Source organism: Amblyomma americanum, chromosome 1, assembly GCF_052857255.1.
Source record: "Amblyomma americanum isolate KBUSLIRL-KWMA chromosome 1, ASM5285725v1, whole genome shotgun sequence".
In the NCBI taxonomy this organism is placed as follows: Eukaryota; Metazoa; Arthropoda; class Arachnida; order Ixodida; family Ixodidae; genus Amblyomma; species Amblyomma americanum.
In genome coordinates, this window is record NC_135497.1 from 337,243,620 (window position 1) to 337,261,884 (window position 18,265).

Here is an 18,265-nt window from a genome sequence, read left to right on the forward strand (position 1 = left end):
TAGCTTTGTTAGTTTTGTGTGCTAGCGTTTGTCACGTAGGGTGTATTAAATGTGCGTCTGTGTGGGTACATCTGTCACCTAGTCCATTCTTTCCGCCCGAGCGTTCTCCGCGGGGATCCATGACAGTTTATATGGCGCGGTTTTGTCACCTCTTCATTTCGTCTGCGCTACTGCAGTTTTACGGTGCGGCACTTGCCGCGCTTGGAATGGCATTGCGAGGAGCGCAGTGGAAAGCAAAGAGGCGACGGTGGCCTAGTGTGGAGGAGCTTACTACAAATGGTTTTCCCGTCCGCTCATGAAGTCGTCCGTTGTCTATTACCGTCACGTGCATGCGAGCCGCTGCCACCCGCGGATGAGGCGGAGTTAGCGACGTCGGTTGACGTAGTGCTCTGTCCGCAGTCGGAATCGGTGATTTTGTCCGTCGTTTGGATATGTCTTAGTCTGCGTTACATTCAGACGGACGTCAGCAGCCTTCAAAAGTGAGCATGGAGCAAGGTGTTGGAGAACTCTCTTTCTTTCTATTTCAACCAACCGCACCCCTGAACCGAACAACGAACCCACTCCTCACGTCACGGGGACCAAGTACAACCTCTCTCCCTTTCTCGCGCAGCCTTCGCTGCAGAGTCACAGAAAGTTTTCCGGAAGTGGACAATTTTTACTCCAGCGTAGAATTCTCTAGTGTGGAAACTGAAGGGCAGAAACTGCACTTGTTTACCTTTGGTCTTGACTGCGAATGGTTAACTTTTGCCTTGTACGAGGCAAAAGTATTGAAGAAGGTGATAAAAGCCACGGACGATGCACTTCCCAGTGGCCATGGCACAGGTAACCTGTAAATTGACACATACTTGGCTTCCGGTGAACTCCAGCAAGAATACTGTTGTTCATTAGGTGATATCTCATTGCGACGAGGAGGCAGGCAAGTACAGGACACTAATGAAAGGTCTGAAGACGCTGAGAGCGCACCTATGATTGCACTCAAATCATGCTATGTGAGCAGGCAGGATGAGTGGCGCGATTTTCTTCTTTTTTTTGGATTGAGGGTGCACAGAGGTGCTGCTGCCTTTGTTTAATTCTCACCACCTTACTGAGTGGAAAAAAGATGAACATACGCCATTTATTTCTTCCCTCTCAAGCCACACACTTCCTGACAACATCCTTACGAATTTTTTCCCCTCCTTAAATAAGAAACCCTCTTCTTACCCTCACGTAGATTTCCTCGTTTTCGGTAGTTTAACATCAAAATTACGGCTCGAAATGCCAAGGCAGCCAAGGTGAAAATGCCGATATTTATGAAGGGCAACACGTTTAGCTAGTGCAAATTATCATCTACCACTTTTCCACTTGGAGAGCACGGCATTTTAGGGGAGTGTTAAGGTACGCAAAATTAAGGCAATATTCAGGGAAGAAGCTTATTCAGGGAGGACCGATGACTGCACTGCCGTGCAAGCGCTTCGACAAAGGCAAACAGCTAAAGTTGAGGAGTGGCCTGCTCAGCCAGAGGCACTTGTATGTCTCATAGCCCACTTGCCACTTGCAAACGTTGAAATCTCCATACCGAATACTGGAGCCGAATTTACGGGGAAAGTTTTTCCTGTTTTCCCACCATTTGTGACATTAGTTGGGAAGGTGTATTACGCACTACAGTGTACCGAAGGCTGCTCGGCGATAGCCTGTTGTAAATTGTGTTACACTTCTGCCACGAATAATCCACTATTTTCGACACCCCTTGCGGCAGGAAGAACATAGGGTTTTTGCAGTGAAGGTTCGGTATTGGAATGTCGCCGTCGAAGGCTTCAACGAAACGAAAAGTTAAAGATGACAAGTGTTCTTAACTTGGATGGAAGCAGTGGTATTTCTTGACTGAGTGCGGGACAAGATGATATGTTTAATCTGCCGTCAGACTGTGCCAGTGCCGAAGTAGTACAATGTGTATTGCGCCTTGATGTGTCGTGTTTGTTCTGCCTCCGCCTTCGGCTCTTAAGCGCAGAGTTGTTTTTCAGTAACCAACTAGCACGTTAAAGGGTGTACGTTAAAAGGTGCCACGGGACAAAGTGTTGTATTCATTCTGTCGTAAGACTGCGCCTCTAGCGAAGGAGTACGATGTGTCACGGCACTTTATGTCCTCTCATATCAACTAGAAATATGCTTGACGACAAAATTGATCAACTGAAGGCGTCACTCGGAAAACATCAAGAATGTTTCCGAAACCAGCCAAAAGCATCGGGAGAAGCAATTGAGAGCTGGCATCATTCTTTCTTATCAAATTTCGAAATGGGAAAACCTTTCACCGTTTGGTAATTTGTGAGAAGCTGCTTGATTGAAGCCGCAGTGCTCTCTGTCCCATCACTGGAAAAGAGTTCGAAAAGGTAAGCCTTTCACCCTGAATTGCAGAAAATTACTGAGGTAGGCCACGGCATTGTAAACAATTACTGAGATAAGCCACGACAATTAAAACGCCGCATTGAATTATTGCCGGCAGTGTGATGTCTTTTGTCTAGGCATTGACGAAGGCAATAACATTGCAGATAACGCCCAGCGTGCCATATTCATTAGGGGCGTGGACAAAAGTCTGTGCGTGACAGAACTTCTGGACATTTCCAATTTGAAAGGAACCACTGCCGCAACGAAGAAAATTTTGGCTCTTGAAGGAGTTTAACGTACCGGCTTGCAGTGAAGCGTATGGTGTATGTGGCAATAGACGGTGCTCTATCAATGGTCGCAAGCAGAAGTAGCCTTCACACTCAATGATCGCAAGCAGGAGCGGAACAGTTCGTGGTGGTGCACTGCATGTTACACCAATGAGAAACATACAGCAAAACACTGAATATGAAATCTCTCACGCACGTTGTTTTCGGCGCAGTGAACTTCGCTCAAGAGCACTCAGTCAGCGTCAATTCACCTCTGTGTTACAAGAGGAAGAATGTCATCAGAAGGAGATCCTTTACCACACGAATGTGCTCTGGTTGAGCGGATGAAAAGTGACGAGATTTTTGGAACTCAGGAAATCGAGAGCTACTTAAAAGAGAAAAATACGCCAATTGCTGAGCTGTCAAGTAAGAAGTGGGTTCGTTTCCTCGCAATTCTCAAAAATACCTGGAGTCACCTGAACATCTTTATCTTAAAACTTCATGGAAAACAAAGATCATAACGAAAATGAGCAAGTACGTTTGTGCATTGCAGGAGAAATTACGACTCCACCTGTGCCACATAAAAGCGAATAAGCGCGCCCAATTTTACAATTCTAATTCACTGGGACACGTTGCCCAAGAATCTTGCGACCTTTTCGCAGGTTTTCTCCGCAATCTCGAGGAAAAATTCAAAATTCGTTTTTGAAAATATTGGCAGCCTCTCCAAAGATTTCGAAATTTATTTAAATAAAAGTTCGGCCGCACTTGAAGCTCAAATTATATAAAAGCAAAAAATTAATTTCCAGAAAGGCGTAGCGCTTTCTGCGACAGCTCAGTGATGGTGGTGCTCGCACTTGGTTATCTGCCAGAGACCACGTCCAAGCGCAGAACAAACGCGCCAGACATGTAGAATGACGGAGGGTGATGATTCTATACTCAGAGACAACACGCCGTGGCAGATCAGTACAAGCAACAAGCGCGAGGCGACGGCTCTCTAATCGGCGCTGGCCTCACGCAAAAACGAGCCAACGACAAACGCCTCTCAAGTGACAGCTCGCACCCGAAACATTTACTGTAGCGCTAAAAAAGTGGTTTCGGAGTGGAGAGTCTTCCCATTCACCTTTTCTCTAGTGTCGTGGAGAGAACATTGTATATCTAAACAATAACGGCAAGAATGCTGATAATGATATGTGTCCTCCTCCATCTTGTTAGTGCGGCAGGCAACATCGCCTGTCCTTTCAAGCAGAAATTAAAATAATGGGCGCAATCAGAGTGATACATTCTAAGTTTTCATTTGCGCCTGTTTACTTTCCAGACTATTGTGCTGGAAGGTGGGGGTAGCATTTATGTGAGAGGGATTCAGGGCGCGAGGCGTCAAATCTGCCGCCACGCATTTGCAAACGTAGACCGAACGGATGCAATGTGACGACGACGGCGACGACCAATTGGCATTTACCTGGAGTTATATAGATATTACAACACACAGAGGGAGGAGCTCCAAACGTTGCTTACCCTCAGGCCCAGGGATCCACAAATTCTACTGCTGCAAAATCCCCCTGCTTGCTGAATATCCCATAGATGGAACGCCACAGTTTGTTGAGCACTGCTCAACGAACAGCGGCTCTCTCTTACGAGCGCATTGTCCCTCGGCTGGCGTATTTCCACGTAAAGTCACGAACTTAGTATATCAAATTAGTATATCAGATTGATAAAAAAATTGTTTTTTCTCTAAATCTGCAATAAAGTTCTGCAAAAAAAAGGCATTTCAGGACAGGGCTTAGAAATAAGGTGAGTAGCTTGAGAAACGGAAGTCATTGTGGGCAGATCTGCGGCTGTTCCTCTCAGTTAATCGAACTGACCCAGAAGGACGTTGACGTATCTTAGGGGGCGCTTGGGGGGCAGAGCTTTCAGTAAAAGCTAAACTTGATCACTTCGAAACTTGGAAGTGAAAGCAGTCGGGTCGAACTTCAAGTCTCCATGACCCAAAACTGATGTGGCCCCTTTTGACATCACCGCGGCCATCTAGGCTCAGGACAATCAAGCCCGGTACTCGCTCGCGCATGGCAAATCTTGGAAGACCGCTCGAGACCAGCCGTGCGAAAAACTCTGCAGGGCTTGCAAAGCCTTGCTGGCCGGAACTGCACGGCGACCTGTTGTTAGCGCTCAGAATCTGCACGAACTTGCAAGACTTCTGGAAGCAGTTCTTCCAACCAGTCGACACTGCGCCCAGAGCTGCTTCCTGAGCGAGAGAGGCGGTCATCTTGCGTGCACAGTGAAATAATATTTCCTGTCATGGTTGGCAGTAATTCACATTGTTTTGTTTAAAGCTTTGGGCTGTGCTCAGGTTGCTAGCTATCGTTTCTTGTCGGAGTCTTATCTTTCTGCTTGCTGTCAACAACATGTCGCCAGGAACGAATAGAATTTCTTAGCTTATCGTGTGTATGTGTCTGTCAGTGAAGACAAAAGATCACGTCCTTTGTAGTAAACATGCAGACTGAATATAGTTCCGATACACAGCGTCTCGAGTTCGGCATTCGGCCCAGCATTCCAGTGTGTTCCATGTGTCAGCATAATGATCAAGACGAAACATGAAATTCACACACGCAGTTTTCACAACGCTTCTAATTGAAAATATATGTACAAAAGGTAGACGGTGTGACCACGCCACCCTTTGAACCTGAAAAAACAGAAAGAAAAAAAAAAGATCTCAGTGACAGTCATACGTCTCCAAAGAAAATGGGCCCTATGCTGTTCTGCAGATACAAAAACGCAGCTTTCTCAGGCATGGTTTTGTGTCCAATTCTATATCTTCTATTCAATGATGACTTGCGTTAATCGCGAAGTCCGCTTACGATCTCGAATCAAAAACTCCTTATACTTCTCAAATAGGGAGAGAATAGAAAAAGTTAAAATTCAAAATTAATCTTCGATTCCCTATGCAGCTCAGGTGGGAGGCATTAATGCGAACTTCAGCTACACTGAAGCGGCTCCTAATGATCACGAGGCGCCTCCGCTCCGCTCCACCAGAGAAAACAGTTCGCATACAGTTCTCTCGTCAGTTCTATCACGCCCGAGCTACGCGACAACATTGTGTGCAGGGTGCAGGGTGCTGCTTCGTCGCGTGCAATTTTCCCAATGCTTGTCTAATTCCGGGAGACGAATGCGGTTCAACGACCCGGTGTCCTCGGTCATGACGCATTTGCCGAGAGCTATCGAGCCGCAGAATTCACCCAGGGCATTAGGAAGAGAAACGCGTTGGATAGTTGTAGATTCTTGGCAATGGCAGAGAACAGCGCGTACGGAACGAAGCACAAAAAAAAAATTGGCAGGACGATCATAGAACCTGATGCGGGGAAGCGGCGACAGCAGTTGGATATACCCTCGATGATTGCTTTGGTGCTTGTATTCTTACTGCAGGCGTCATACAGGCAAGAGTTTGAAGGTGCGTTGCGCATATGGAAGATAGAAGTGGGGAGGAAGCGGTCGAGGGTGATGGTGCCAGGGCGGGGAGGCCGGGGTGGAAAGGTGGCTGATGCCTCTGGTGGGAGCTGAAATTCGCACAGCGTCTTTCCCACTACTCACCAGTGCAGACGCCGTCTTATAAAACAGACCTGAATATTCATCTTACCCATACTTTTCTCGGGCTCATGTTGTGTAATGCTGTGGAAACAAGGCTTAGAACTTGGGAATTCAACAGCCTTACTGGGTAGAATTTCAAGTGTTTTACTCTACACTCTGATCACCTGACAGACTGAGGGCTGATAGTGAAAATTTTGACTGCGGTACCACGGCTCTCGTTGGACCAGTGTCCACGAGCAGGGTTCGACCAGAGCCTCTTTGTTAGCGCAATATACAGGGTGTTTCACCTAATTTTTTAAAATAGGCATTTTGAGTTAGAAGAGTGCTTCTTTCGGCATAGATTTGTCCGCGTCGTAGTACATCGCTGCGACAGAGATGTGCGGCTCCCCGCCTTTAGTGTTCGCCTCGTGTACCTCCAGACTGCAGAAACTACGTCTTCCCCTGGAACCTGCATCCCAGGAAGTGGCGCTTTAAAACGGAAACTCATAACGGGCTGCACAGGGAAAAGCGTTCACCCGGAGTACGGTCCGCGCCATCAACCTCGCCTTCCGACAGTGCATCCTGCTCGGCCTCGCCTTCACCTCACCATGTCTTCCATCCCTCGCCCTCACCTAATTGTGTCTTTCTTCCCTCATCCTCACCTCAAGAAATGAAGCCCTCCTGAGGTAAGGATGAGGACGCACTCATGAGGGCTCGCCCTCGTGAGGATGGCCATCTCTGGTCGTAGGTAGCCATCCGTCCTCGGGCTGCTTTAGGCAGCTGACTAACATCTGTGCATGCTAATGGAATGCCTGTGCGAGGCCACGAACGCGCTCTTATTCCCGCTGAAATACAATGACACGTGTACTATTCGTTACAAATGCAAGGAAAGCGCGCGTAAGCTGTTCGTAAATCATAAGCCTTCGTGTCAGCGTGCAGCGGGCGTACGTAGACTTATTTATCGTGGCCACTTTCATTTTACGGGAGAAGTATACTTTGGCTTGCGTCCTATTCATTGGTTCGTAAACGAAGTATCCTCACGAAAACCAAACTGTATCAATGGCAACCGTGATAACAACGATGAAGCCCCAGTTCGCGCAAGCAACTTTCGAATGTTCCCGGGAGCCGCGTGATCGGGCTTACACCGTCACATGGCAGTCGAACGTCACTAAAACATAGTACGAACAAAAGCATATAAACACATCAGATACCAAATCCTTGGCTGAGTGTTTTCTTCGTTGGAATGACGAGTGATGGCTGTATCACATGCTAGCGACAAAGGGAATTACGCGACAAACTGCACAGCGCGCGTAAAAAATTCTAACTCGTTGAAACCTCACTGCTCTGCGTCATCATTAGGCGCTAGCCGCCGCTGCCGCTTGGAAGAGGTTTTTGTGCCCTGGCGGTAGAAATCACGATCGTCTTCGCTTGCATGTTAAAAAAGCTAGCGCCTTCGACCACAGTTTCCTTCTGCGTTTGAATCACTGAACGATGACAACTCATGTCAAAGTTTCTGCAAGTTTTGGTCATATGATGTTTTACAAGACTCCTACGTAATCACTGCTGGTTTGTTTTAATTCACTACCTGCTTCACTCAAGTGTTTCCTAAAATCCGCAGTGGCAATAAGGAATCAACAAGAGCCTAAAATATCGCTGTCATGGGGAACCTGCGCTGCCAAGGTGGTACTGCAATTGTTTCATTCGGTGACTCAAAACTGCTTTCGTCAGCCGCTTGGGCCGCTGCAAACGCGAGAACACATTCTGCGCGATTAGATACCCGCGTTTGGCTGACAGCATTCATTGCCTAGCTTCTTTCGGCGTAACCCAGATAGCTGACGCACGGCATGTGCGCCTTCGACAGAGCGCGGAGGCTCACGCCATTAAGCGCCTGAAGGTGGCGTGGAAAAGTATTAATAGTACTACCCAAAACTGCTTGCTCTTCTCGCTAGGCAGTGTGTTATGGCGCTGCAATCGGTACCGCAAACTTCAGCGCAAGTTCCCCATTGCAATCTTCACGCTACCTAAAGTGACGTCAGCAACCACGCACAGTCATGATAAAAAAAAAAAAGACTGGCACTAGTGGCCTGCCACAGGAGCGGCAGATAACAGCGCTCTGCACTGTGGCTACAAACCCGAAGATATTAAAAGTGCCACGAGTGTTCGTAAAGCACGGCTCTGCGCCAGTCGCGCGGTGCGCTTTTCGTTGCTTCGGTGACGTCACTATGCTAAACTTCTCTTAGTGGCGACTTTACACAGGCTAACTTCGGTAACAACGACCGTACGGGAAAAGCAGCTTATGTAAGCACGGCGAAGGTACTACAACTGCAACGCGTTAGTGCATTGCGAGCAGCGACACGATGGCCACAGACGGCGAGAGTACTACGCGGGAGAGAGGAGGCTCTCTTCGGCTGGTGACCGTCGGCGCGTACGAACTGTTCGGCTGCGCGCTATGCTCTCCGCCAGCAGGTCGAGGAAGTGGCGGAGAGACGTGCTCCCCCATATCGCCCCATACGGCTTCGGAGTTTCCCCATACCCTAGCGTGGGCGAACATTAGCTCGTAACCTTGCTGGGGACTCGAAGAAGGACGTTCTGGCGGGATAGTTGGTCCATAATGAAGCGAATGAGTACAAACTGCGCGAAGAAGACGGGACGTAAGGCACACAAATGGACAGACAAAGCGCTGGATTCCTTAGCGTACTTTGTTGCTAGCTGGTGTTATTGGTGTCGTATCAATAAATGTTCCTTTGTGTCAGATGCCAGAGTGTCGTTCCTTTGCTCCCTCTGAGCAAGGCCCGCCGTGGTGGGCGTGCGCTCGCTATGGGGTCCTGGAAGTATTGAACGGTGTCAGCAGCGATATATGGCGAACATGCCTATATCTCTCCTATTACAGCTTCACAATAGTGGGATATAACTTAAAAAATAAACACCAGTTACGCTGGGTCACGATCCGTCGCGTACTGTATTACTCCGCTGACCAAATATAGTTGCAAACGAAATCAACGTTTAAATAGTTAGCTACATTGAACAATCGAGTTAAGAAATTTCTAGACCTTATAATTTTTTTCTTGTGATAAGCTTCTTGTTTAGGGAACGCGAAAAGTGTTAATAACGGACTATTTTTTGTGTCGTGGAAAAAGTCATGTGTGGTGTATCTGAATGCGGGCGGAGCTTCACTGCCGGTTTAAGTTGTATTAGAGTATAGGAGGTATTGATGCCACGTCATTCGGCAGCCGCGAGATTCGCCATGCTGGGGGTCGCGTGTACTGCCGCAAAATCCAGGCGCGGCAAATTTATGAGTGTGTGAAACTACTTGACAAGCTGGCAATACCAAGAGCCGGCTGAGGGTGCCGACGGCATCAAAGTACAGTTTTTCAAGAACTGAGTAATTCTAAGTATCTGTTGAGCGACAGGTTAATGCCGAATCTTGCAGAATCGCTGCAAATCGCGTTGCTGGAAACAGGCTGAGATTCCGAATTGTGCATTGAAAGTAACAATATGTTGCTACATTCAAAATTGCAAAACATTCTCTCTGCGACTGCTAGTCTTGCTGCGAGCGCATGACAGTATTTGTTCGACCTTTCTGCCGCGTAAATAAGGCAGATATGACGCTTTCCTTTTCTGCTCAAACACCGTCTGCGAATCTTGAGCAGCTCGCGGGCTACAAGCACTGGAAATAAGAGTTTCTGCGGCGGCAGTTTTGGAATTTGGGTAATTAATCATGTCCTGTGTATCTACGATGTGTACTGCATGAGTAGCCGAGAGTTATCAACTGGTAATACAAGTTGGAAGTCGAAAAACATCCTTGCGTGCAGTGCAGCTGGCCAGCTTTCCTGCCGAGTTGCGTCATAAGGTTGCAGCCCAACTTAAACACTGATCATGCAGCTCGGTTATATGACGGCACAGAAGGATTTAAATGGAAATAAACTTCATGCGCATGAAGCGTTCCACAAGGAGAATTGGACGTTGATGCATTTAACAATGTACAAAGATGTTACAGATCACTAACAATGTAGGCCAAGTACCTAACGGCATAGTTGACACTGCGCGAGCTGTAGGGAAACGACCGCCAGCATCGCGCGCTAGCCGTGATAACACTCACGCCGCCTTGTAGTGCGGCCTCAGTGAATACCTTCTATACCATATCCGGATTGTCCGGACACGTGGAGTATCTGTTACGGGTCCAAGCTGGACTTATTTTTGGAAATGTGGCGGAGAGTTTGAAGCATGCTTCACTCCCGCCACGGGTCTTTAGCGCGTCTTTGCTATCCTGTCTTTCTATCTGCACGTGGTAGCGATTGTGGCTCGGCTCGAGCCAGTGAGCAGGCCTGTGCACTTTCCTTTGTTTTTTCCTGGCAGTAACACACACAGACAGACAGACAGACAGACAGACAGACAGACAGACAGACAGACAGACAGACAGACAGACAGACAGACAGACAGACAGACAGACAGAGACAGACAGACAGACAGACAGACAGACAGACAGACAGACAGACAGACAGACAGACAGACAGGCAGGCAGGCAGGGCAGGGCAGGGCAGGGCAGGGCAGGGCAGGGCAGGGCAGGGCAGGGCAGGGCAGGGCAGGGCAGGCAGGGCAGGCAGGCAGGCAGGCAGGCAGGCAGGCAGGCCTTCTATACCAGTGAGCTATGGGAATGGCTGTGGAATCTGCTTTTGGGGCTATTTGTTGTTCGCAGTCAACGGGGCGCAGGGTCTACTCCCAGACGCCCTCACAACGCTATTGTGGCCTCAGGGCAGTGAGCACACACATGAGAGAACCATGGTGAGCCTCTGTGCTTTCCTCAAAAAGACGACCTTGAGGTTCCGTCTGTTGTCCGCCAGTGAGTGATGGGCAGTGACCTAACGTGTGTCGTACAGTTTCGAGTGTCGTGCGCCCGCGCTGCCTTTGCTTTTTCGTTTACGGACGTCCCGCGCGCCAGAGCGGTACACATGCGAATTTATACTCTCTTCCCAGTGTCTTTTCTGGCTGCCCCTCACGTCTAGCGTTTCATTTCTCCAGTCAGCCTGGTATCACTTTATTTCAGCTTCCCTACCTCTGCCGCTTCCAGCATGGATAGCAGATGTCGGGGATAGAAAGTAGATATTCCTTTATTTTATTATTTGAATAAAACCAATACTACTACTATTTATGTTGCAAGCTAGATAACCTTGAGAGTTTTCAGCAGCGCACCACCCATCCATACATGCCGACGGAGTATTTCCCGCAATGGCGTGTCACGTGAAACGTGATCGAATGGTAGAATGCCATGCACGCAAGAAAAAATCTTTTCCTCCATGATGGCATCGCGAGAGGTGAGGGCTTTGAATATGAAGGAAGGAAAGCTCAGGAGAAGACCTCGATATCCGACGGTCTCCTCGATTTGCCTACACTTTCTGCACCGGTTCAGGAGGGGCAGCACTCTCGCACTCGGTTTGAGAGTGATAGAATGATAGACGCGGCATCTGCGCCGTGCCCTCACAAAGAGCTGAAATGACACTGCGCGCGAGTGTGCGTGCGTGTCTGTGTACACGTGTAAGCGACTGGCTGGCAGGGATACTCCGTACGAGTTGACATCTTTATGACCAGCCACACACTTTGCTTTCGCACCATTCCTAATTTTCGTGAAAATATTACTATTACACGCAGCATGATAGAGCGCTTGCATAAGGGGAAGGTGGTGAGTACCTCGGGGATGCAGCCTGCGATACTCGCTTCTACTTTCATCTTTGTCGTCATTTCTTATGACCATTCTCTCTGCTGTAAACTGAGGCATGTGGAAGGAGCATCCTGGGGGCGATTTCTCTCGTGTCCACATAAAATATGGTCACCATCTTCTATAGGGTTTCTCTCGCAAATATGGCGAATAGGATTAGCCGTGCCTTTATTTTAATTAGATCTAAACGGTAAGCGCACATAAGAGCTTTTGTCTAAGAGCCGTGTCTGGCAAGACCTGGGCACAACTAAATTCATCCCATTTCCCTATAGCGTATATTTTTGATCGCGTATGTCGTGCGTGTCTCCTCCGGCGTCTCATTTTTTGCAGACAGCCCGGTTGAACAGACACTATGCGGGACCTTTCTGCCATAGCTGTGGACGCCGTCAAGCAATGCTCTGGCAGTATACACGGGCTGTGTGATTGCTTCTCTGTGTGTCACGATTTGATTGACGTCGCGTTGCGCTCCCCTGCAGGCGCTCGGTTTTCGAATGGCTCTAGAATTGTGTCCACATTAGTAGTGCCACAGCGGCGAGGAAGCGCGTTTTCGAAATTTCAAAGATTGATATAGCTATTATACGGCCGACGCCTGTAGCCCATTTGTCGCGAGGCCAACTCTGACGTTCTGCGCCGCGCTCGAACCTAAAGAGGTAAGCGTCAAGGTCGTGTCTGCCCCCGTCACAATTTGGCATTTCTTTTTGCGATCTTATGAGTTCGGCCTGAGAAACCTCACCTTCCGCCGTTTCTGACATTGTCTTTCCGGTGCTATTAGCGCTATTTGCCGCACTATCCTGTGGGCCTTGTCGGAGCATCAGCAATTCCTTTTCTTTCTCCATCTCCGCCATCTGGAGCTTAGGCTGTTCTCGGGCATTCTGCAGGTCTTGCTCTGCCTCCTCAGTCCACCGTGTACACTCCTCATTGCGTTTATCTCTGGGAGGAGCTCGTTCCTGTTGCACCAATGTAAGTAGATCTTGACCCTCGAAGCCATAAGATCGGCCGTACTCGAACAGCCGTTTTAACTCTGCTTTGGCCATCTTAGCTGGGAAGCGCTATAGGGCTAGGACGCAACACTTTCAAAAATGCACCTACTCCGCTTTCAGCCAAGGACACCTGGTTGACCAGCCCTTTTCGCGGACGGCAAATATGAACAAACCTCGGCCTTTAGGGTGGGCAGAGGATCGGTATCCACTTTACGGTTACCCGCTGTCCCTCTAACGAGGTCTGTGGACACAGATAGAGGTTAGGCTGCTTAACGATGAAGCACGTGCGTCGATGCTGGATTGAGGACTAAGTTCACGACAATCACTTTTGTAACAAAGAACACGATATTTATAGCGAGCAGTTTTAATGACATCAATAACAACCAGAACTCTAGAAGCTCTAAGAACAGGTTCGCCACAAAAGACAACACGAAAAAAAAGGATCCCGACTGTAAGCAAATACAATGATTTATCGAGGGATACCGGTAACGCAACAAAAGGTTTCAAAACATTAAGTACGAGCAGAGAGTTATAGTAAATATACAATGAAGAAAATACTAGGGCAATCAATGTATAAACAATGGGCTTAAATATTTCTCAAGCAACAGTTAGGGGTGAGAAAGAGTTCTCTGACAGCCTTGCAGTTCCGAGGACGTTCTCTGGTCGGGGAGGCGGTCGACCGGAGGGGCGTACTAGATGACGAGGACGGGGAAGAGTTAATCGCGGGATAGGCCATAAAAGGGTCGACTTTCCCAAAGCGTGCTGCCGCGACAGTGACACCCTGAAGACGACCTCTCCTGAACGTACTGCCTTACGGGACGGGCCTACCTTTTATCCCCTTACGCTGCGCGCCCCTGAAGCCAGCGGGCGGGCCAGTCACTGCCCCGGAGAACCGTGTTGGAACATGATTGTCGCCACGGAGATGCTCTCGTTTCTTCTGCGGTATATGAGGCAGCTTATGTCAGGCCCCTAATCTACTCGATATTTTCGCCTTAGAAAGAAAACCCGATAAAGCATCCAGCGACCGTTGCAAGACGGCCTTCTATCAGCAAGCTGAACGTCGAGAGTTCTCTATCACTCACTCGGGGTCAGCACTATCTGACGGTGGCAGCGAGTCATCCAAGCCAACATGGGCGGCCGTCGTTTGACACTGCCCAACAGCGCTGAAGGGCTCGCCCAGGAAGTCGAGGGAACCCCCACCGCAGTCATTGTCCGCCGCTGGTGTCGACCCCCGTGGCCGGGATCAGCAGCTTGCTGAGGTGCCGTTTACCACGGACACTGCGGACGTAGCTGCAGACGCACAAGCAATGCTTCGATTAATCGAGAGACGCCACTGCAGCAGTTTCGTGGTTGAAGAGCTGTGCACCCATTAGAGTTCTGCGGCCTAGCGCTTATTATCACTCGTCCACCGATACTGATGCAACATGATGACGTCCTCTTTCGCAAGCGAGCTCACTCTGTTAAAGTTTATTTCTTCTGCTGCTGCTTATGGACCCTGTTTTGCTGAGAGGGGCCAGAGGGGAGTGCCCTCATGCCTATAGGCTACACCGCGTACAAAGTCATGGGCTACAGCCTAATTAGTTATCAGAGGCAGCTCTACAATTTCAGAAGCACAGGTGAAATGGAGAGATCGCCTTGGAGGTATGAATGACGAGCAAATGCTATTGATGTTCTCACTGTAAGCAGGTCAGATTAAAAAAAAAATCTGAAGCGAATTCGCTTGCAAAGCATTCTTGATTTCAGGGGGCTGCATGACTTTTAGGGAGAAAGGAATTAAAAAATAAATAAATAAAATACACCCATAAACCTTCAGTGCATTGATTTCTAGCTTGCGCTCATGCAGCGAAGTCGACAGGGGCAAGTGTCCGATATTAACTCGTATTCTAGTAGTGGGTGCCAGTGACATGATTTTATATGTGGATTTCGAACCTGGCAGCGAAATCTCATATCGTGGGCACGCACAGCACTCCGAATTACTCTATTATAACCGCCTATCCTGTAAACCAATGGCAATCCTGCATGCAGCTACATTCCTATGCATGACCGTCAAGAGACGTTGCCGTTCTTCTTATCTTTCCTTGTGAATGTATTTTTTTGCTTAACCTAACTTTACATCTTAGGTACGCATGAGCACTGAATAGTAATCTAGTTGAAAAATATATAGGAATGTTCAGCTTCATGACAATTAAGTGTCACTAGTATACCTCACTGGATTAGACATCTATTGTTCATATTATGGTTTAATAGAACATACGCAAATGCAGTTGTTAGCAGTTCAGTTACAGCCGATAGCTGGATCAGTGATAGCGTGCAAGGTCTATAAAAATTGTAAGGCCTACGTCACCGCTTTTTATATGCGGGGGCGTTGTAGACGACGAGAGAACTCTGCAAGGAAGCATGGCGTATCAAATACTGTCATTGTTGGCCTCTCTCTCAAAGTGACAACAGTTGGCCCCTCGCAAATTTCCTGTTTTTCGCAAGGCACAACGCTGAGTGCTTCGCTCCTGAATGTCACGCCAGACAAAAGAGTTTACTGTGCCCGTTTGCGCCCCAGCGACTTTTAAACGACAACTTCACGATAGATGCAGGCGTACTCATCGTGTCCTCGCCGATTATGTCGTGGCAGGCGAGGAACACGAGCGAAGGCATCGGGCGGGCGAAATGGGTGTCGTTGCGGTTGAAGACCTCCGCACAGGCTTGCCTGACGGGAAGCATCGCACTTGGCTGAGGCCACTGCATATCCAGCATAAACGAAAAGGCACACTGACCTCTGCTAAAAAACCCTCCCACACACTGATGTGCCGCAATATTTTCACGACTGCGAACTACAGCGTCTGCTCAGCACAGTTAACGCGCAGAGTTCATACAGTGTGAGACGCCATCAGAACACGCTGGACGGCTGCCGTTCTGACAGTCCGATGAACTAAAGTGTATCGAGTAGCGCACCTTGTTCCGCGAAACTGATCTTCGCGCGACCGTTTACTGCGTCAAGTCTAAAAACTTTGCATTAGTTTGTATTTCAGACCAAATGAATACAAAGTGTTTGTAGCGAATATTTTTGACAGAACGTTCTGAATGGCACAATTTATGCTTCATTTGATTTGATTAGCGACTATAGAGGAAGGGAAGAAAGATATGGTGTGAAGTGAAGTGCTGAAAATTTCACTGAAGCAATGCGATAGCGATCAGTGTAAAAGCGAAGCACACAACCATTAATGATAGCGCAGATTTGACGCATCGGATCATATGGTCCCCCGACAGTTATTTGTTTTAATATTAAGCCCGTCGTAGACACAACACTTGCATCAAAAACACAAATTAATATATATATAAGCTTACCGGTTTACCGCATCAATTTGCGAGAGCAGATTGGAATTAGCGGCCGAGAGGTCTACATTGGCAGGCCCATTTTGACGTTCCACGGACTGCTCGGTTAGGCGTATCACACGAACGTTTTGACGTGTGAACGTTGACATCGTACATTGAAGTATGTGGCAGTGGTGTCCACCTAACATGTTACAGGCCTGCTGAAACCCGCTAAATTGCTTTTACTAGACGGCTTGTAAAAAGCTATTACATATTTCAGTCTGAAAGCATCCTTAAGCTGGTGCTTCCTCGTGCTTCCTCCGTTCAGCCCGCCGTATCTTTTCGGGCTCTAACCTCCGGGCTCACTGCTGCGTTCAAGAGGCGCTTCAAACCTTTCTGATTAGAACGGTATATGCACGCAGCGCGAGGATTGGGTGTGTGTGTGCAAGGGGTGGTCACCTTATCGCGACAGACAGTCCACCTCGTCCGAAAACGATGAAGATAGAGCGCGGCGTGTGCACGGCATGGTCACGTGATCGAAGAACGAAGTTAAGCCCGCTGACGACGCGGTCTTCACGCGAACCGCTTTCAACATTCCGTACGAGTTATTGACGAGAGTTCGTGCATCTTTCGTGATCAGAAAATTTGATTTAACCTGGACGTGCGTGAAGAGTAAAGAGGACTAATCGGATCTGCGAGGGAAAAGCATGCGACAGTTAACGTTCCTTTTTTTTGTGCGGCTGTGCCCGTGAGCACCAGTAAAATTTTTGTTGAAATAAAATTCAGTTGCTGAGGCTCTTTGTGGTTGATTGAGTTATAAAATCTTACATGCGGGTGCCAGAGCGCAGAGCGGATGCGCAAATATCCAGCCGCGGCACAGGTGTGAGCCGCTGAGCAGAAATATGGCCGGTGGAAGTGGAACCACCGCCTCACCTAAGCACTCCAGACGGCGTCGGCTGGGAGCATTTTGCAGAGTGCACGCGTTACTGACGACTGTGGCCACAGCCACTCCACCGAGGCCCATGGAATAAGCTGGCCGCTCTCCAGGCTCAGCTGCGGGCCCTGCACCGTGAGCTCCAAGCACAGATCTGGAAAAGTCCCCAGGAACTGTCGCGAGTCGGGTTCCAGCCGGCTCTCGAGCAAGGACGTTCTAGCCGAGATTCGAACAGCAGTGCGCGAGCTCTGCTCGTGCTATATTTTTTCCTCTTTGTCGTCTTTCTAAAGTAACGTGCCGACAAGACATAGAACAGAAAATGTCTGGATAAGCGGAGATGTCATAGGAAGGACAGGAGAATTGATTATCACTTTGTGGCTGTATTGTATCATTCAAAATTTGCATTAAAATCAAGGTATTCTGAAACGGCATAAAAACTTTCCTGTTCCGGCGCACCCAGCGCGTAAATGAATAAGCGAAGACGTCTTCTTTCATGCAATATTCGCCATATTTAATGACCTGTATCGCGTATGGATTTATTCCTTTTTTATATTTGTTGGCTGTCAGGCCATTCACTTCCTACATACGTATATAAGTTTACCATTTTACAAATACTGAGGCCGATATTTACCACCTGCTGTGGGTTTGCCCGGGGCTCAAGCCGAAGAGAATTCAGCACTTGGTGACAGCGAGTCTTTTGCCGAACAATCGCGATTCATATACCTCTTGGACCCTGGGACCAGATCGTCGTTCACTCCTTGACTTATTTAGACCAGCAAACCATTTTGCATTTATTTAAGCCTCTCCGTCGTCAATCATTACATACCATTTTATGCCCTGAGGCGATAAACATCGTTTAAAAAGAATTTACGGCGAGTAGCATGGAGATGTATATGAATATGAGTCGGTAAAAAAGGAACAGACTAAACAAGGTTACGACATTCTGCGAGAGCTGTCATAGCTCGTAACTAACAGCTCGCAAAATCCTGAAAGCCCGCTGAGAAGCTAACTTTTCCACTAGTGAGGTCTCATTCGCCGACTCCTTGGCACACCTTTCTTTCTCCACAAAAAGGATTGGCAAGAGGAAAGATGCCTCAGTCTATTCCATATTATTTTTTATTGAAAACGAGAGGCCTTGCCCTCTTGA

The 18,265-nt window shown here is 48.2% G+C and overlaps 1 protein-coding gene across 1 annotated transcript; it reads right to left on the reverse strand.

Moving 5' to 3' along the window:
• Positions 1-5,229: 5,229 nt before the first annotated feature.
• Positions 5,230-17,345, reverse strand: LOC144099492 (uncharacterized). Its single transcript, XM_077632842.1, has 4 exons — positions 17,118-17,345; positions 15,473-15,611; positions 13,961-14,168; positions 5,230-5,304 (listed from the first exon to the last, which is right to left on the reverse strand). The coding sequence occupies exons 1-3, from the start codon at positions 17,206-17,208 to the stop codon at positions 14,084-14,086; spliced, it is 315 nt and encodes a 104-aa protein (XP_077488968.1). The 5' UTR covers positions 17,209-17,345; the 3' UTR covers positions 5,230-5,304; positions 13,961-14,083.
• Between the last annotated feature and the right edge of the window lie 920 nt (positions 17,346-18,265).

Excerpts from the sequence above, each read along its gene's own strand:
- LOC144099492 (XM_077632842.1), bottom strand. The coding sequence starts at position 17,208 with ATGGGCCTCGGTGGAGTGGCTGTGGCCACAGTCGTCAGTAACGCGTGC. Across the intron at positions 15,612-17,117 it reads ACGCCGTCTGGAGTGCTTAG|TGGCCTCAGCCAAGTGCGAT; the intron begins GTGAGGCGGTGG and ends CTGGATATGCAG. Across the intron at positions 14,169-15,472 it reads AATCGGCGAGGACACGATGA|CTACGTCCGCAGTGTCCGTG; the intron begins GTACGCCTGCAT and ends GTGCGTCTGCAG.